A 21,105-nucleotide genomic window follows, 5' to 3' on the forward strand; every position below is an offset into this window, starting at 1 on the left:
GAGGTATGAAATGTTTTAAAATTCAGTTAGTGATGATGGTTGCACAACTCGGAATATATTTTTAAAAATCACTGAATTTAACATTTCAATATTCTGATCTCCTATAGTCATATTAGGGGTGTCTTATTCTGGTCTCCCACAGAAGTCAATTTTATCTCAATAAAGCTGTTGTATTCTTTTTGAAACCCCAACAAATTATGACTACTGTAATCACAAAGTTACATTGAAGGTCTAAAATATTGTGGTATTTTGAAATCTATTTCTACATATGATCCCCTCAGGATTAAGGTTTTAACACTAGTTTTTTTTTTTCAATCCTAAAGTTCAGAAGTCCAATTTTAGAGAAGTAATTAATTCTTTTATGATAAGTAACATCACCATTTATATAGTGGAAGTTTTACAAACATATTGCAAAAAAATTTACTGCCCCAATTAGAATAATTTAAATTCAATTTAGTGTTAATTTTAAGTCACTTCTAATTTCATATTTTGAGTCTTAACTATTTAAATGAAAATATAATAAACTAAGTCACATTGACAGTTCTGTTGCTAGAACTCTGAAGAATCTACTGGCATTTCCTTTTAAAATCAAAATTATTGATTATAAAATTTTTAACTCAAAGCTTTGTATATTAGATTTATTTCAAATGAGAAGCATCTGTCTTTAATTTTGCCTACTATGTTTTCAATAGTACATAATCCTACATGATAAATGGAATCTTTATCTAAATATAATTTCCTAAGTATCATGTTTCTAAAACTTGAATTTAAGACCATAAGCCATTTACCAAGGTTGTGTGAGGTTAATTAAACATCATTTATAATAAAAGGATTCCTTCCTCAAGATGTAGCTTATTAAAAGCTTACATCTCACAGACTGAATCTCATTGAACCTTTTTTGTTGATGGCAAGGGTAGGAAAGAAGTGAAGAATATAACTGCAAATTTCTAGAAGCTTCCAAAATTTGTGTTTGAGATGCTAGTTGTGGCATTTGAGAAAAAGTCCAGTCTGGGTCTTAACTTCTGTGTCTGCCTCTGTTCAGGTATTTATCAGGTAATATGAAGTGGACATTCCCACTGAATGCACTGATTAGAATTACTGCATTAAATAAAGACAACAGCACTAGCTAAGCCAACACTATAATGAAGAGCACTAGAATGTACATTCTTAAATTCTTTTCTCACTTCTAGGATGTTGGAGAACGGCTGGAGCGTTTGTGTTCCATCTGCCAACAGGCTGCACAGAAGATATGGAACCATGAGAATATGTATGGCGGCAGCATAAACTAAGTCCCACAGGGGCTGGGGTTGTGGCTCAGTGGTAGAGCAGTGGCCTAGCATGTGGGAGACCCTGGGTTCAATCCTCAGCACCACATAAAAATAAATAAAATAAAAGCATCATGTCCAACTACAACTAAAATATATATATTTAAAAAAAATAACTAAGTCCCACAATTAGCCATATATTAATTTTTTAATATTGGGGTTTTTCTTCTAAAACAATTGGCCTTGTTTGATTTTTGGTGTGAGGGATGGAACCTAGGGCCTTGCATGTGCTAAACAAGTGCTCTACCATGAGCTATACTCCAAGTTCCTATTTGTTAATAGTTGGTCTTAAATCAAAGGAAAACAAATGAAAGAATGTGTTAATACATGCATACATATATACCAGCATACAGGTATGCCTATACTTTTCTGTCCAAGAAGGAGAAAAGTTTGTTTTAAAAGTATCTTATAATTAATAAGCGTGTGTGCACGTGCGCGAGCGCGCGCGCACACACACACACACACTGGTTGGGGGGCGGTCTCGGAGAGGGAGGGAGGGAAAGGGAATAGAGAATGTGTTGAGTGCACGTATATGATGCTGGGGATGGGATCCAGGGCTTTGTGCATGCCAAGCAGGCACTCTACTACTGAGCTATATACCCCCAACCCCCACAATACATATTTTAGTTGTGAGTTAATAAAACTCACAGTTTTGCAGCTCAAGGCATAAGGATGTCACTGAAATGGTAATGTCTAAAATGACTAGAACTTGGAACTTCATTCCATCCATACATGGATCATTGACTTTACTCGTTTTCCCCATAACTTTATAAAAGTTATTTTAAAGAAAAAAATCTGTGGTTTAAAATGTTCACCAGGGGAAAGTCCTGTAGTAACATGGACATTCCTAGTGTCAATGTTTACGAGGGGAGCATGTCTCAGGGTGCCTCTTGGAGCTTTTTACTTGACACTGGCTTCTCAGAGGGTCACAGTTTAACAGGGCACATTCATTGATCATTAGACCTGTCACCAGCTACCATCAGGAGCCTACCCTTCCAGTGACCTATTGCCACGCACAACTCCTTTTCATGTGACATGAGAGTTAATTAAGGTTGGGCAGGAGAAATCTGCTGACCAAGGGGTTACCTTTTCCCAAAAAATGCTGTACTCCCACACTGCTGTTCTTTTATTGAATGAGTTTAAAACCCACCTCCATAGAGCTAACATGTCATTTGAGTTTACCACACCGTGTCATGGAAGTTATCTGAGCTGCCCGGAGCAAAGGTCAAGATCTGGTTGACATAGCTTGTAAAGTATTAGTAGAAAATTCTGCTAGACTTTCAACTGGTTATGAACAGAATGGATGCTCTTTATACCCCCAAAATGCAAAAAAAAAAAAAAAAAAAAAAGGACTGTTTTGTCTTGGACACTTCTCCCTTTTCTCTGTCAGTAGCAGGAAGCTCCATTTGCAGCTTATGTTCTTCTCTAGTGCCACTGTTCAGAGGACTCTGATGTCATGTCTCATAGAATGGTTCATAATCACTAGTAGCATTATGGTATTGTTCAAGTTGAACAATGTTCAAGTTATTTCAAGCCAGATTATATGTATTTTCTGATAATAAACATCTGAAAAATATACAGTAACTGATTCCTCAGAAGTGCAACTTCAGAAAATATGTACTCAATATATACAAGATAATATGTAAAACACTTGACTTCATGGAAGTGATTTTTTTAATAGAATTAATATTTTATCAGTTGGTTTATTCTCTTTAGAATCACAGTTCTATATAGCAGTCAAAATTTAGTAACAGAATGCTGATAGCTGAAAGAGTATTTGGATAAAATGGCATTAATTGGCATGGTAGTAATATTAATAAAATAGACAAACTGCCTTAGAGATTAGAAGGCTAATGTTAAATTGTTTAGAATTACAAGTTCCATTCTGTAAAAAGCATTCATATTCTCTTTAAGAAAACAGTTATGTCTGGAAGCAAAGAAGATCTGTACAACCCACAATTTAAAATTCAAAGTTTTCTCTGTTCTCCAGAGCATTAGGATTACAGTTGGCAGAGATTTTACCAAATACTCTGCTTCCATTAAAGTTCCAGGCATTTGCAGAGATGATGACAGCAGGCCTCTGAATTTCAAGGACATGTTATTTACAGGCGTTCCTGTGGAGTTTCTTAGAAGGAAAGCATCACAGAGATTGGAAACTACTGTCAGTTCAGTTTAAGAGCCTGCCATGGAATGGTTAAAGCACATGAGTGGGAACTGGAAACTTTGATTACATTCAGCCATGTCTTACAACCTTTCATGTGGCACAGATAAACTTCAGATTCACACACAATTCTTTCTGAGGAGAAAAAATGTCATGGAGCTGTGTTATAATACTATTAACCATAAAAATGCATCCTGTTTAGACGTTAAGTTTGAATCCAGAATAATGCCTTTTTGTACAGTAAAGCAAAGAAGACAAGCCGTGTACTTAACACTATAGCTGTCTATGCAAGGAAAGGCAAAATACACTGTTAGAGCTAACATCATGTTTCTTCTATTCCCTTAATATACTCAACATTTTCAACTTTATTATCAATTACACATAATGACAGAATACAGGTTGCCTTGCATATAAAAATAGGAGAGGAATAAAATGAGATTGAAGGCTGAGTGTGAAGTTCCTATGTTAGTTTTCAGCTTTCTTTGATGTAGTTTATGAACTCCATAGAAAATATTCTTCTGGAATCCCTTAGATTATCTATAAAGGAGATGCTTTGAATTCGCTAAGAGGAAAGTTGAGGAGATCTCTGACCTTTGAGATTTGAATGGCCAGAAGTATGAGATCAAGTTATCCATCACTGGGGAATTGAGTTTTTTAAAACAATGACAGCAAACTTTGTAAGCCTCACTGCACAGCATTCTTGACCATTATATCTGCTATCATCAGAATCAGTTTCCTTCTAAATTAAACTTGAGATACAATTCCTTTTCATTACACATAGCTTTCAGGCGAATCTTGTTTAACTGTGGAATTGACATGGTGACTAAATTGTTCTTTTTAATTCCGGGTGCTTATAATTTTCACACTTTCTAAGACTCACTTAATTTACATTGGTTAATATTGGTTAATAGCTCTGCCTTCCCAAGATTTTGAAAACTTGAAAAAAAAAATCTTAGCTGGAATTGTTATTCAAGTTTTGCCTAGAGTCAAAATTCTGGAAGGAAAAGTAACCTATTAAAAGCAGTATGCTTCCATCAGAAATATTTCAACTGATAAAAGAAAGAGTTTGCTAAATATTCATGATTCACTCCAGTATGTGAATTAAGGCTTTCCTTCTAAATATCCATAGAAAACTTTAAAGTCATTTGTACTCCAAATCTGGAAAATATTTGTTTTAACTTTCAGGGCATTTTTATTTATACACCTTCTTACTCTATCTAGAACTTCATTTCTAGAAATTTCTTTATTTCTAGAAACTTTTTAATATCATCAAGATACTTATCTCTGAGAGAAGAGAAAGCTATAATTTCTGCCAATGTTTGTCTCCCAGTCTGACAGGCTTTGAAACAACTTATGAATCAGCCCATTCTTGAGGACAAGACATTAACCAGTCAGCAGGACTTGCATAAAACCAGAAAGAAGAACTCTGGAGAGATAATAAGTTCCCCAACCCTAGAGCTGCTCCTGTGGAATTAAGCCACCAGTTCCCTACCCCCATGAGATTGATGAACTGGGCTAAGGGTTGGACTCCCATGCATGAGGCTAGGAATCTGAGAACTCTTCTCCCTGGTTTATCTTTTCTTCTTATCTCTCTTGTACTGCCAGCCTTCCCTGGTTTTTTTCCCACTATGTTCCCTATGTGACCCCTTTCTCTCATCCCCTTACCCTACTGACTTCTCCAATCTTTAACTTCAGCATTAACTCTCTCAGTTAATATTTCTGAGCATATACTAAGAGAGGGATACAATAACAAAGAAGATTGTTTTCTTTAAAGTGTTTGTAACTTTAGATGGATGATGTATAAGTAAACTAGTATATACAGATATATGAAATATTATAGAGAATTTTTATATAAATATAAAACAGCATTATATTTTCACGTTATCATGCAAAAGGAACAGGTGTGGTGAGGCTTTGCCCAGATCAGTGAAGGAGAAGATTCTCCCAGAATGATAAAGTTGAAGGTGAGACCTGAAGAAGAGTGCATGTTTGCTGAAGGAAGCCTCAACTCTTTCTCGTTCAAAGAATTCAAACCCTCTAGAATTTCAACTTTATTTTTAAACAACTGTTTTCTTTTCTTTCTTTATCTCTGCAGGGCTGGGGATGGAACCCAGGGCCACAGGCATGCTAGGCAAATGTTCTACCACTGAGCTACATCCCCAGCCCAACAACTGTTTTTTTTTTTTTTTTTAACAAGATCCCTTAGATTCTCTTGCTTCTAATGACTCTGCTCTCCTTCATCTCTTTTCTGAATAAAAGCTCTGTCATCCTCTTTCAGTGCTCTAGTTCACATATATTTTTTTTTCAGTCTGTGGTCTACCTGACTTCACTTAGCACTGAGGAAAAAAGCCACAAGTAGATGCTGATCCATAATAGGGGGGGATGGGAAAAATGGAGGAACTTTGATTGGGCAAAGGGGAGGAAGAGGAGGGGAAGGGGCATGGGGGCAGAAAAGATGGTGGAATGAGATGGACATCATTGCCCTAGGTACATGTATGGCTGCACATATGGTCCAACACTATATCGTGTACAACCAGAGAAATGAAGAGTTGTGCTGCAATTGTTGTGCAATGAATCAAAATGCATTCTGCTGTCATATATACCTAATTAGAATAAATAAATTTAAAAAATAAAAATAAAAAAATTTTAAAAAGAATGTATTTTGACATTAGAGTAAAAATACTTATTCACTATCAAAGGTAGAAAATACAGAATACTTTATGTACAAGGTGTAAGAATTAACCCTGGCTTCATCTGACTTTTTTTCCCCTAAACATGTATGCAATGTTTTATTGATTATATGGCAAATGTTGTATTTTAAAAAACTTAAACCAGGATCTTGCCTGGGGACTTATGGGTAACTTATAATAATTTATTTTTCTAAACAGTAAATATATGTGATATGCCCATAATAATTCATTTAGGGTTATTTCTTTGTAGAGAAATGCTGGTCAAAGGACATGAATATTTTAAAATTTTTAAATAAACTATCCTTACAAAAAATAAAGAAAGAATAAGCTGTCTTCATTCATTCAGCTGTTCTTAGATTTCTTGTAGGTACCATGCCCATTGAGAGTCTCTGAAGTCTTTCTAGTTCTAAAGCTACATGATTTTATATTTCTTGTCTTAAATTATATTTGTTAATAAGTTACTTTGCTGTCCCCAAACTGGGACTTCTGTTTCTAAAAATGATAGCTTCTTAAAGATGAGGGAGAAAAAAGAAAGAAAAAAGCCACAAGAAACATTCTTTGGAAGACATTCCCATATCAAGTGGTGCTTTTTAAAGCATAGCATCATGGTGGAAAGCAAGGCTGAAGATTCATAGATGGATAAAAGAAAATTATCAGATGCGACACATTAGCCAGGACTAACTTATCCTTCCTTTTCTCTATTCGTCTAGTCCATACCATGGATGATGAAGGGCCAAAAGAAAATAGTTTTCAGCCAAAATGTTCTTATACAAAGCAGTGAAAACAATTGCTACAATAGTAGCCTTACTAGTATCTCAAGCTAGAAATTTAAACTTTCCAATCACCCTCTTTTGTGCTATTTTGGAACCTTGACCAGCTGAGAGAATCTTAGAGTGAGGATTAATCTCAAGGACAATATCTCTTGGGAACAAATTCTCCAGTGGCTGGACCACTTAAATCCCTATTCTCAATCCTGTCTAGAGTCAGATCAGGAGAACAGTCAGCTCAGAAGATAGGCTGGACCCAGAGAATGGTCCAAATGGAAAGAACAGAACATCACATCACATATTGAGAGAGTTACTGCCAGCTCCACTTACACACTCACATCAGCATCTGTCAGTTCAACAGCATTTATTGAGTGACTAGGTGTCAGGTGCTATATTCACAATTGCAAAGTTGGATCAGAAACAGCCCTTACTCTTGAAGGGCTTTCTGCCAAAAGTTGGCTTCTTAGGAGATGTCATTTAGAAGTGGATAGATAAATACCGAAAAAATTAAGATGATAATCTAAGTGAACAAATAAGAAATCTCCAAACTGTGTGCACTTTGTGTTTGAGGGACACATTTTGATATGAGTTGCAAGTTCTTCACTAATGTAAGTGATTCACTTTAGTAAAATATACAAAGAACGAACACTTTTTCCATGGTAAACATTGAGCATAATGAATATAATCATACATGTAGTCATAAATAAAACATAATGGATTACTTAATAATCACTTGAAAACCTTCTAAGTGAATATGGTAAGATGTTCTAAAATAGCCTCCTATGCATGCCTGAACTCAAGTTGGAAAGACATAAATCTGTAGTGAATACTGGATATGAAACTGGCATCAGGAGAATTAAGTTTGACATGATCCATATTTTTCTCTCACTGTATGAAAATATAGTTCCTAAGTCTCTACCACTAAGTTTGTAATTAACATTATCCCAAAATGGGGAATGAGTTATTCCAGCAAAGCAGTCCTAGTCCCATCTGTTTGGACTATAAAGCACATTAAAAAATAACAAAATAAGAAAACTTTTTTCTACATTTTGGAGTTTTACTGCTTCTTTTAAAAAAGATATATTGGGATATAGAATCACTTCAGTTTGTCAGTCAAAAAAAGATAAAGGGAAATAGAAATTCCTGAAAATCAGCATTCCTGATTTTTCATTTTCCCCACTGGCCTTCTCTGTATCTTTGTGTGGTAAATACTTTGCACAGGATGTTTTTCATTTACCAGTTCTGAGCACAAAAAATGGGATGGGGATGTGAGAGGTAGATTGCTTTTAATTGGTACATCAACAATGTGAGTCAAATATTCCCTTGCTCTCAAGAAGTTATAGGTATCCAAAGTCCATTCTAGGGCAATACAATCATTCAACTTCCATGTGTTTCCCCTGCTGTAGTTCTACAGAATTCCCTATGGGGAAGATTCTGAAGCTATAAAAATTTTTAAATTGTAACAGAGAACAAAAATCTGGTCCTGCTGGAGACATTAAGTGGAAAAAGAGAATTAAACAATGTTTCCCCAAAAGAAAACAATACCATTAATCATAGATGAAATGCTGTAGCAAGAGTTTACATTGCCTTTTTAAATTGTTTGTTTGCAATCCTAATATATCCCTGTCTTTTCATCTGTTTACATATATCTTTGGTTTCTCTAATGCCAATTTAGAAAAAGAAAACAATCATTAAAAAAAGAATCAAACAGGATTTCTTTCACCCCTTCCCATAGTTTCCATCCAAAGCATGTAACCACATTTGGCCATACTTTCCAGCTATTTCCTTAGAGCAAAAGATAAAACTCCTCAATAGGTGGCAGAATAGGATTTTTTGTTTCTGATGAACATGTTCGTATTCTGGTATGGAACAGGATAGTAGATCAAGGCAGAAATAAAGCTTTGTTGTTTCTTTCTTGACTTGTTGCATCTAAATATCTAAAAGAATTATCTAGGAGAAGGAGGGTCACAAAGAGCAACTGGCCTTGTCGAAATGCTTCCAGGGCTAGGGCATAGCTCTACAAGCCCTTGTGTAGAATGTGCAAGGCCCTAGGTTCTATGCCAGCACTACCAAAAAAAAAAAAACAACTTCTTGTTTTGCAAACTGTACAAGTACTGTCAATCAAGGCCTGTAGCTGGCTACCCCAGACTAAAAAGTAACTTAACTTTCTCTAGAACTAGGCCTTGAACAACATCAGCTTTTCATTCTAAACCCTGAAAATGGAACTTCTGCCTTTTCTTTAATTCCTAGATTTTCTCCTTTAGGTAAATGATGGTGGAAAGAACTCCAGTGTTGAAATCAAGAAGACATGTTTGAATCTGGCCTGTTTCCTAAGTGTGTGGCTTTTGGCAAGTAATCAGATTGCCCTCAGCCTCAGGGTTTCAACCCATCAACAAAATGAAAAGTGCCCGCGTGGATGTTCAGGAAGGGGCAACTGTGAGCCAGCACCATGCCTATGCTGAAGAGAGGCTCAGGACTTGTATTCCTCCTCTTCCCTGAGGACAGAGTGAGTGTCCTCCCTCCCTCCTTCACAGGTGACTGCCATCAGGGTCAACACATGTCTGGGTCCTTCCCTCAGGTTCGTCACTTTCATTCCAGAGAAGCTCAAGTCTTTGAGGTTGCTGGGATCTAGAAAGTACACAGAGGAGCAGACACTTGATTCCTGGAAACTGTCAGAGGCCAGTCCCAGCTTCTCTCAAGGACCTGTCTGCGTGAACTTTTCTAGAATCAAATGCTGGCCTCAAACTGTCCTTCTTTGTAATCTGAACTAGTTTAAAGCCACTTCTAAGAGACCAGTTTGGAAGGCCATGTAAAACCATGTTCTTAATGGCTTTGGGGATCCTTTTCTGACTTTATTTGGGAAGGTTTTTGAATATCTATGATAAGAAAGCACACATGATTAAATTCTGTGTTGGAGATTTTAACAGTGTCTGCAACATGCAGCAGTGGAATCTCCCAAGGCCACTTTAAGCTGGAGTAGCAGTGGCTTCTCACATTCTTTAGGGTTGGCAAAATTCCAAGAATAGACTGGTTTTGAGAGCAGGGGAAGACTGTCAGAACCCCCACTGTGTATTTTTTCCTTCTTTGCTTTTCAAATTAGGTTGTAATGCATGGTAAGGAAGGAAACTGCAAAGTCTGACAGGATCAAATTCAAATAATTCCAGCTTTACATACCACTTCTGTGATCATAGAACAAGCATTTCATTTATCAAAGTATCACTTTTCTTATAGTTATTACCACATCTCTCTCTTAGGAATGAGTGAAATAATGTATGTGAATCACAGTGCCTGACAGTTAATAGAGGTTACTTTCTTCCTTTTTTCCTCCCCAAAAGGATCTCTCGCCTTACAGTATCATTATATCCTCTGGAAGAAGGAACTAGATCAGGAACCCCATGAGAAGAAGTTGCAAAGCTGCCTTTACTGGGAGTCTGGGGTCAGCTGTCCTCCTTTGTTGATATTGTTGTTGTTCTAAGAGGTCACTGTACCAACATGGCATATCAAGTTAACAGTGACCTGAGGACCCTAAACAAAAGATGTTTGTGAAGCTCCGCCATTGGTCAGTTGTTTTGTTCCTAGATGCTGTTTAGAAGAGCCAAGGCATTATTTAGTATTCACTATTAGTTATTAGTTACTATGATTTTTCTTGCCAAATTCCAACCTATCAGACTGAAAAGAAAAAGTGAAATGCTAAACAGCAACATGGCACATTGGAAAACATTACTATCATACTGTATATCAAGAGAGGAGGCTGCCTCCCACCCCATGAGCCTTGGCTAGGACTTGCTTTGACCAACAGAATATGGCAGAGTGATAGAGGAATTTCAAAGCCTAGGCTCCTGAACACCCTGCAGCTCCAGCATGTGCTCTTAGGAACACCCCTGCCTCCATTATGAAAGCCCCAGCTAGACTTCTCAAGGAGGAAGAACTGCATGGAGAGGAAGACCCCATGCCAAGGCCCCCTTTCCATTGCCAGGGACTGGAACCTGCCTGGATGACCCAGGTGAGGCCTGGAGAATGTATCTGATTTACTTCAGCATCACTTTCCTCAGAGTGAATGAGTGAAATAATATAGTAAATTGCAGTGCCTGACAGTCAATAGAGGTTACTTTCCTCCTTTTTTTCCTACCCCAAAGCATCTGTCTCCCTCAGGTAAGACCAGCTGAGCCCAGCCCAGATGTCTAATCTATAGACTCAAAAACATAATGAATTGTTTTAGGCCACCAACTTTTGAGGCATCTTGTTATATAGCAACAGATGATGGATACAAATAGCTATTGCATCTCAGCCCTGCAGAAGAAGTGCTCAACTAGCAGAGAATAGACTCATTCTGTTTTCCAAAGTAAAAGTGCCAAAGTGGAGCCCCATAATATTAGGCATTAAACACTCCAGAAGTACCTCTAGATGCTCTCAGGGAAGGCAAAACAGCTTGGGTTCCTAGTGTGTCACAAGAGTTCCAGTATCATGTTTCCAAATGACGGTGCATTTTCTTGACAATGGGGACAGAATCAGCACCCCATGAAAGCCAGCAGAATCTTACTGTTCCAGCAGGTAGAAGTTAGCCTTCCAAGTAGGGTAGGCTGATCCCAGCCCAGGAAATACAGATTGAGAAGCTCATGAGAGGCAAAGCATCATGAGGCTTTGGGCAGCACTTTGCAGGACATACTGGAGTGAAACAGGGTACAACTGAGGCACTGGGGACCTAGGATAGGCCAGTAGTATGATGTTGGCCAACCTTTAATTAGAGGAAAGTCTGAATGATACGTAGAGTAAGGCAGAGGAGGGCTACTATTAGCTCTGTTGTCTAGACTGGCAACTTAGTTCTGGCTCTGAGCTGGCAGAATAGACCAAAAGGTCTATTGGTCCCATTGGTAACATGCCCTAGCACCTGATATGAATGATCCTTTGGCCACATTCTGCTGACTCACACTCTTCCTGGCAGGAATCCTCAGAGATAGATAATTCCTCCACCTCGGCCTAGGTCTGGTGATCATCTAGTGCCTTTTACAGGTGGGCACTTGTACAGGTGCTTCCCATGTGGTGAGGCCTCTTAAACTGACTCTAGGGCTGTGGTTCTCAAAGTGTAGTCTCTGGACCAAGTATGTCAGCATCACCTAGCAACTTGTTATAAAAGCAGATTGTCAGCCCTACCTAGACCTACTGAATCTGACACTCCAAGGTAGAACCCAGTGATCTAGCATGGCTTCCAGGTAATTATAATGTTCTGTACAATTTGAGGTTCTGCCAATTGCTGGGCACTTTAAAATGACCAATGCCAGAGTCCCACTCAAGAGACTGTGTTTGGTGGTACACTGCTGAGATCCAACTACTTGAGAGGTCGATACAGGAGGATCACAAGTTCAGGGCCAGCTTCAGCAACTTAGGGAGACCCTGTCTCAAAATGAAAAGTGCTGGGGATGTAGATCAGTGATAGAATACTGCTGGGTTCAATCTCCAGTAGAGAGGAGATGGGGAGAGAGCTGGGGAGGGAGAGAGAGAATATGATTGTGATTGAATTGGTCAGAACTGCAGCCAGGGTATGAAGATTTTTAAAGCTCTCCTGACAGTTCTAACAGTCTAGGCTGGGACCATGGCCCTAGAGAGAGGCAAAGGGTTTCACAGAAATCCCTTGGCAGGAAAACTACTTATTAAGGTTTTGCTAAAGGTGGCCTTGAGTTTAAGTGGTTTTACATTTGTATATAATAAGAGCCAAAGCTTTTCATTTATTCCAGGTTCACTTCAGGCCTCTTTTAACAAAAGAACTTGATAATTGTTGTAGCTTTGCTTCTGTAGACCACATGGGTGGTTCTGTGGCTTTAAAGGAAATCCCATTTACACTCCACCCATTAAATAGAAGGATAGAAAATGAGGCTGAGAAAAAGTTCCTGTAAGCATGGTGATAATCTATGAGAAGGAAAAGGCACTTGTCGAGATGGGCAATGAGACAAGGAAGAATGTAAGTGAAAACAAACAAGACATTAAATTTCAAGCCAATAAGGAGAACAATACATGTATAGCTGCAGTAAGACAGTGGTATCTCCTTGACAGCTGAAAATTCTGGAAATGGTTACTTACCCCTGATGGTTTTCAACACCAGTAATTTTGTTTTGGAAGCGTATGCCTTGTAGAACCTTTATTTCTGGTTAAAACCTATCTATTTAATGCCATTTTTACTATTTTCCACCAAATCCACATTTTCTAAGACCTTGATCGTGCCACCCATGATATGGTTAACCATGATATTCCTCAAGACCACAACTTCTGTTTACTTTGATTACAGGTTGGAGCTAAGTGTAAGATTTTGTAAAAAAAAAAAAAAAAAAAAGAGATTGGAAATAGGACACAGGTGTCCCCACAGAAGACAGGGCACAAGACTGATGCAGAAGAGGTTTGTGTTTAGCCCCAGTCTACTATCTTTGACAGTTCAGAGGTCATTATGAGGGTGTTAATGAAGAGGAATTGGACCCTGACATCAGAACTAACTATGAATCTTTATTAAAATTCAGTGCCTTTCCTTTTTTCAACAAACAAAAATAACAGGCTGTGATGTATTAAGTTCCCAGGGATAATGTTGCTGGACCATGGACCACACTTTGAGAAGCTTGTTTTGTAGTCTGTTGTGGGTATGTGGGTTGGACTGGAGATTGGGGTAGGAAGGGGGATGAGTTTTTGAGCCCCAACCATGGAATTTGGATTTTTTTAAATTAATGAACAATATTTTTATTTATTATTAACTACTTTCTGGTTCCTTTTTAGGTTTAAATTCTTTTTTAAAAAGTTTTAACATAATAATTGTATATATTTATGAGGTAAGTATGATATTGCAATATGTTTATATAGTATGAAATTATCACATTAGGATATTTAACATATCTATCAACTCAGACATTTACCATTTCTTTATGTTGGGAACATTCAAAATCTTCTGTATAAGTTATTTTGTAATATACAATTAAGTGTTGTTAACTATAAGTATCTTATTCTGCTATAGAACATTAGAAGTTATTTTATCCAACTTTCCCCTTAACCATCCTGTCTCCATCCCTCCCTCCCCAACATCCTTCCTAGTCTCTACTTTCTCTCTACTTATATTGGGAAACTAAAAAGTTGACCTCATAGAAGAAAGAACATTTGGTATTTGTCTTTCTGTGCCTGACTCATACTTAATAAGGTAATCCTGCCAGGAACCAATTTGCAATGAAGGGTTGAGGATAACCCATCGTAAGCAAATTAGTTAGGCAGACTAACCTGGTCCCATAACAAAGGTGCCTATTGAAACAGAGTTGATTTGGCATCTATCATTCAGGTTTGTATCCCAGCTGAGCCCAAAGACTCAGGTTTGAGTCTTTGGGCTCAGCTGGGAGAGCAAGTGAAACCATAAGATCTGACAGCCTTGTTGTCTCTGAAGATTTCATAAGACACTGCAGGATAAAGTGGAAATGCTTAGCACCTTGCCAATCGAGGCTAAGATAGAACTTCTGCAGAGACCAAAGCCTGGCTTTAGTGACTCAGGAGTCCCAGTGAAGCATTATGCCCAAACAGGAGGTGGTTACATGGATGGTTTCTCAGCTGAAAATAATAGCTTATTTTCTATATCTTAATCACTTTGTGAAAGGACTAATATCTATTGAGAATAGTCATTCTAATTAATTTCCTGTAACTGAAGCCAATTGGATGGGCAAGAATACATTAGCATGCTGGAATAAATGCATATCTGACCCCAAGAGCCTTCTTTGAAATACCTATTCATTCATTCATTCATCCCAACACTAAGTCTCCACACCAGACATTACATGAGGAGGTAGATCTAAGATCTGCAAGATATAGTCTCTTGGTCAAAGAGGGAGGATATAGGCACATAAAATTCTAATAATGCAAGGTGAGAAGTGCTGAAGGAGGGATTCATACAGGAGACGTAGGGAGCAGAAGAAACCAGTAGTTCTGTGTGAGGCTATTAGGAGGAGTTCTGCATTGCTGAGCTGGATTTTGTAGGTAGAGGTGAAGAAATTGAACAGGAGGGAAGAAGGGTCTTGCAGGTACCTGAGCAGCATGAATGATATGACAAAAGTGAAGCCCCATCTGAAGGAGAGTGAGTAATTTTTTTGATTGGGGTAGAGTTTGAGTAGCTGGAATAGAGTATGTGGAGGGATTTGGTAACAGATGAAGCTGGTGCCATATGCCACAAATATTTAGGCCACAGCCATTCAAAATAGGGATTCCAAATGCTCCCAAGGAAAATTAGTCTTCTCTCCAAATGTCTCAGTGTACTACTAAGCAGCCATCCTTTGGATATTTTAAATTTAAATCCCTTATGGCCTTTAAAAAGTAAAAGATAATTATGTATTTTAAAGGATGCTGGAGCTGGAGGTGTACCTCAGTGATATAGTGCTTGCCTAGCATGTAAGAGTCCCCGAGTTTGATCCCCAATGTGACAAAAAAAAGAAAATTAATAATAGTAATAAATAAAAGAGATGCTATCATTTAGAAAGAAATTTTAGCACTGTAATAATTTTATTTGATGAGTATTTGTGCATCTTTACTCTTTCTAGGATAGAGAATATAATACAAATGAAAAAGAAATGTCTGTAGGATGAACATTGTGCTCTCTTCCTAGGTCTGCCACCAGCCAGCTATTGACCTTGAATAAAATTACTAAACATCTTTGGGCCAGTTTCTTGTCTCTGAGATGAGCAGATGGATCTTGAGATTCCATCCGGCTCTCACAAGTGTGGAATGTGTCTGACAGACAAGATCAAGTCTCTCATGCAGCTTGAAATCAAGGAAAGGAGCAGCGATCAGAAATGGCTTTTAGGCATCCAGGTTTACTAAGGCTGATGGGAAATCCCCAGGAATTCTTGACATCTCCCTATATCCGCCCCAATAGCAATGCAGGAAATCTAGTCCACTATCTTCAGTAGACTCAATGGAACCATTTCCTTAATGAAACCCCCCTGCAGCCCCATGCACTGAACAAGAAGCTTTCCTTTCAAGCCCTCCCTCAAATACCCCATTCCTCCCATTTCCTTCCCTTTCCTCAGTCTGGTATGAAATCCAGTAATTTAATCAGCAGCATGCAATTTCCTAGGCACCCAAATGTGTGAGGACTCAACCATGATCCTGGAAAGCATTTGGCAGGAGGTCTCATTCTACAAGCCTCTACCAGAGTAAAACCAACAGAACAGGATGGACTGATCTATCAAATTGTTTAAAACCAGTGCAACAGATGTTTTTTACACTTTTTAGCCACTCACCATAATATTTTTACTGTTTGTGATTTCAAACTCCCTCTACTATCGACAATGGCAGCTACACTGAAAAGTGATATTTACTTGATATTACCAACATACCCTGAACCAAGAACCTGACACTGTTTTCTATTATCAGCAGGCTTTGCATTTAACACCCCTGGGCCAAGAGACTTCCCTCACTTTCTCCATCCCCCAACTTCTTCCACAGTCCCCACCCCCCAGCCCCGGGCATTTAAAAGAATTTTTTTGTACTGGAGATTGAACCAAGGGGCGAACATCCTCTGAGCTACATCCCTAATCCTGTTATTTTTATTTTAGGATCTCACTAAGTTTCCAGGCTGAGGTCTCACTTAAGCACACTCACACATGTCAATTTAAAGCCAGGGCAAAATCTACTCTGTTATTTGTTCTCACCTTGCCAAACTGCCCAAGCCACAGTAACCATCAGCCATAAGTTTGCTGTGTAGAAGCAATGTGTTGTATAATCTTCCTGAAGGGTACTACGTCTTTTTTTTGGTTGATATAAAACCATTTCTTTTTTCCTTTGGTGTCATACTGCTTTCAACTTATATATTACATTCACTCAGAGCAGATTTTTAAAAAGGTTTACATAGTTTTGGGGAGAAAAAGCAATTATTTGGCTTGCTTTATAAAAGTCAAATGAAATAGGTTCCATTTTTAAACAAAGGGCTTAGTAGCTCTGTTGAAACCTGGAATTCTTTGTAAATAAAGCCATTTTGATCAAATAAAGTGTCAATTTTTTATCAAGAAATTCCTGGGGGCTTCAAATAACAAGTATCCTTATAAGACTTAATGTGACTATTATAAAGGAGTATCTCTGTCAGAGACTTACACATTCTACTGGTGAAAAAGCCCAAGACCATTAGGTCCACTGTGTTAGACATCTTCAGACAGCCGATCTCCTGCAAAATGCTACCCAGGAAAGACCATGTTAATTGGTCAGTCAGGTACATTCCACAATGTGATTGCTGATGGCAAGGAGAACCCAGTTTATCCCTACAGCCACAGCATCAGATGATTATTCTCCATTTTATATATAAGAAGGTAGGAAGAGATAAAAGAGATTCAGGGTTTAGTCTGTTTCATGCAAAAAGGAACCTTAGAAATTGACCATTTATTCGAATTTCTGCAGTTTATGTATAAAAACAAAACAAAATCTACTTGGTGATCATTAGAAAAGAAACTACTTAGTCCATTATAGAATTTTCAACAGGAAAATTAAAAAAAAATGTAACAAAGTGCTAAACTCAAAAGAAAAGTAAAAATATTCGAGGAACTAGAGTAGGCAGTGACCTACAGTTTATCTGTAAAACAATCTATGAATTGGCAAAAAAAAAAAAAAAGATGGGGACTGCCTAAGGTCCTAAATAATTAACATGTCAAAGATGCAATTTTGGAAAAAAGTATGACTTTATAAGCCTCAGAGAAAACAACAAAAATTACCACATAAAATAAGCTAGTATGAGAGATGTATCATATTCAACTTAGAAATAGGTATTATTTTCGTGTAATTTCAACCTAATGTTATTACTGTGGAATTGCCTCACAAAATTCAGTTTAAGTGTTTCCAATTAGTTATGGTAAATTGTAAATGTCAGCTGCTAATGAACTCAAGAAAAACAGGGGGTGGAGGACAAAAACCTAAAGAATCTGTGACTTTAATCGAGGGTGTGGTGCCTTAAAAGTAAGAAAATGAGACACCTCTAGAGAAAGATGACTGATTTCCTTTATGGAGAAAGTGATCACAATACTGAGGACCTGAAAGTATCTGAATTATGAGTGTCTCTTTATTCTCTAGGTATCTGGAGGGTAACTGCACACTTTAGGAGACAGATGCATTGGGCTAAGGGAGGTAGCTCAGTGGTACAGGCAAAATGCGAGGTCCTGGGTTCAATCCCCAGTACCACAAAAAGAAAACAAAAACCCCCGTAAATTTTAGGAGGGAGATGCATTACCTATTTGTATTAATAAACCTCTAGTTATTTTACATGCCATGCATGCACACACAATATTGATAACTGATACATATTTAAATATAGCACCCAAAGGGTCACAGACTGGAGCTCACATGGGTAAGGGTGACTCGGGATGAATCCACAGGCAGAAATAGGGGGCCTCTTTCTGGCCAGAGAGAGCTTCCTGTTAGATTGGAAAGTCTTATTTAGAAAGCAGGTAGCTGATTATTTTACTGAGATGTTTCTAATTCAGCCAGAGAAGCTGCAGTTTTCAAAGGCGCATTTTACAGTGACAAACCTGCTTGCTAACAGAATACTCCCGAAGCAATCAGGTAAGGAGGTTCACACTGTCAGTTTGTCTCCCTTTCTTCTCAAAAATGTGAAAAAAAAAATCAGAAAGATTTCCAAGATTCGTGTCCATTCAAATAAATTATAATCTAAACGACAAGACGATCCTACTAACATTTCTTGTAAAGCTTCCACCAATCTAAGATGCTTCTAAATGCAAACAGAACTATGCTTCATTAAAGTCCACCACAATTTTGAAGAAATAAATGTGTATGAAGCAGAAAATCCAATAAGGTGTTCCGTTTTATCTTGTATTTTTGGGTTAAGAGAATTTACCTAGATTTACATTTACCTATGAGACTGAGAATGTTAAGTTCTCTGAGCAATTATATTTTAATATAAGCAACTTTTCAAATTTAAAAAAACTATATTTGCGAAGTAGAAAATGCAATCTTTCATTTAATATAGTTATTTTAGTACCTTTCCCAGCTTGTAGGGAGTTCCCACACAATAGGACTTCGCCTTTCCTCTGGGTTTCTTAGCTTCTAAATAGTTGCAATTAGATCGGTAAAACTATCTAATTAGTCTTCCCGCTGAGAATATTTGTTACTGCTTTTTGGGTTTTGCAAGTTAAAAAAGAAAAAAGAAAAAAAAAAGAAGTTTAATCTTTCTGACTTTCCTTCCAGGGAATCATTACAATGACTTGTTTCGTGGTACTGTACCTTTTTCCCATGATGCTTAAAAGAAAGGCGCTCCAAAATCTGGCCCTTTGCGCGCAAGGAGAGGGAACCAAAGGATTCTGGATCACTTAACCCCACTGAGCAGAAAAGACGAGTCCCTAAGTCCCCTCAAGCTTTGACCCCTTAAGGGCGGCGGTCTCCACACTAATTGTTCTTAAAAATCTGGCCCTTGACCATTTCAGCGCCTGTTTTCCAAAGGACCGGCGAAGCTGACTTAAGTAACGGTGCAGACCTCAACGATTCCCCAAACAGCATCTTTTGGTCCAAATTGTCCGCCCTTTCTTGGCTCGTAATTTAAAGGACAAGCTTACAATTCCAAAATTTAATGGTACTTTGGGCCTTGGTTGGTTAGGATCACGCAGTCCACGACCTGGGCTGGACCGCGCAGCCCGCCAGCTACCGGCAGAGGCCCCACCCGATGGCTGCGCACAGCGAGCGTCAGGGAGGAATAGGCGCTGCCGAATGTTCCTAGGATAGTCTGGCTCGAGGGCCCCAAGTGGGTCCAGAAATAACAAGCTGGCCCTCTCTTGTGATTTGTCTGTTCCCCGGAGGCACGCGACCCTCTCCAAATTGGTTCTTCTCTGTAGGTCTGGCGGCGCAAGGTCATGGCCAGTGCCCAATATCGCCAACTCCCCAGCCTCAGCACAGCCCTGGGCAGGCTCACCAGCGCTCAGGAGCCGCTCTTTCCAACTTCGATGGACCCTGCGGACCCGCTCTTGGCGGTTTGGGAGCAGGCTCTGGGTGCCAAGCAGGTCCGGTGTGTGATGCTTCCGGTGCCCAGAGTTTCGATGCGGGGAGCGGGGACCCCAGTAAGGAGCCGGGCAGGGGATCAAGCGACTCCTCCCGCAATCCGGCAGCCCCGGCACAGACCAGAGCGCGGCGCCACGCGGGTGTGGGCGGTGATGCCCGCTAGTCCCCCGCCAGCTACTGGGGCGCCGTGGCCCCAGGAGTTCCCGCTGCAACTAGTACCCCAGGTTCCCTCTGAGTTTCGCTTCTCCTGGCTGCAGCCTCGCCTCCCCGCGTGCACCTGGCCCCGGCCCCATGGTCTCTGCCCCGTGGCCGCAGCATCCCAGCCCCGCTCGGCTCCAGGGCCCCATCGTGCCTCACCTGTTAGAAGCAGACAGCCAAGCAGCGCGCACAGCAGGACCCCGGTGTCCCAGCAGCTGACCATGGTGAGCGCGACGCGGCCTGTTCGCCCTGTGCCGGCGCTCCCCGCGGCCGACGACCCGACCGCCTGAGCGGGTCCTCCTCTGGTGCTCCGCGGCTGCCGGCCCGGCGCTCCTGCCTTGCTCCACGAGAGCCCCTCTCCGCGGCTCCCGCCAGGAGACAACCACTTCTCGGGTAATCCTCGCTGTCCGGCGCCTGTCGGCCGCTGCGCTCGAGCCCCGGAGCCCGCTCCGAGCCGCCGCCGCCGCTGCCGCCAGGGAGGAGCCGCGAGGAGTGTCCGCCTGGCGCGCTCCGAGCCTCCTGCGGACCTCGATTAAGCAGAGCCAAGGGCGGGGGCGATTTATAACCTTTCCCCAGCCCACTTCCTACCCCGGCACCTCCTTCCAGTGACGTCAAGGGGTCCCCCACCCCTCATCCGCCTCCCCACCTACCCTCTTCTTCCTCCCGAGCTCGCTTCCCTACAGCTCGGAAGAGGGGCGGGGGCCGCCGAGGGTGGGTGGCCCCGGGCGGAGAGCGCGTGGGGAGGCGCTGGCTGTGCGGACCCGGGAGCGCGGCGCTGGCAGGTTCAGGGTCCTTGCTCCAAGCACTCCTGCCCCCGCCCCTCCTTCTGCCCATAGCGCTCAGGAAATCCTTACCGGCTCCCTCCACCCGGTTTACTCAGCTCTGGGGGCCGCCCGAAACTGGGGAGGAGATGGGGCTGGAGCTCCACTGCCAGGCCCCCGGGGCGGGAAGTCAGTTTCAAG

General features: G+C 40.2%; 1 protein-coding gene across 1 annotated transcript in view; it reads right to left on the minus strand.

Annotated features, from left to right (window-relative positions):
• The window catches only part of Flt1 (fms related receptor tyrosine kinase 1), a 175,427-nt gene extending 154,756 nt beyond the window's left edge, over window positions 1-20,671 (minus strand). The window contains exon 1 of the mRNA XM_046454099.1: window positions 20,303-20,671. Coding sequence (XP_046310055.1) covers window positions 20,303-20,366 — 64 coding nt within the window. The 5' untranslated portion in view covers window positions 20,367-20,671. The remainder of the gene's footprint in view (window positions 1-20,302) is intronic.
• Between the last annotated feature and the right edge of the window lie 434 nt (window positions 20,672-21,105).

This window comes from Marmota monax, unplaced genomic scaffold (genome assembly GCF_021218885.2).
Source record: "Marmota monax isolate L192 unplaced genomic scaffold, Marmota_monax_Labrador192_F-V1.1 WCK01_AAM20220418_F8-fsc00011, whole genome shotgun sequence".
Classification (NCBI taxonomy): domain Eukaryota; kingdom Metazoa; phylum Chordata; class Mammalia; order Rodentia; family Sciuridae; genus Marmota; species Marmota monax.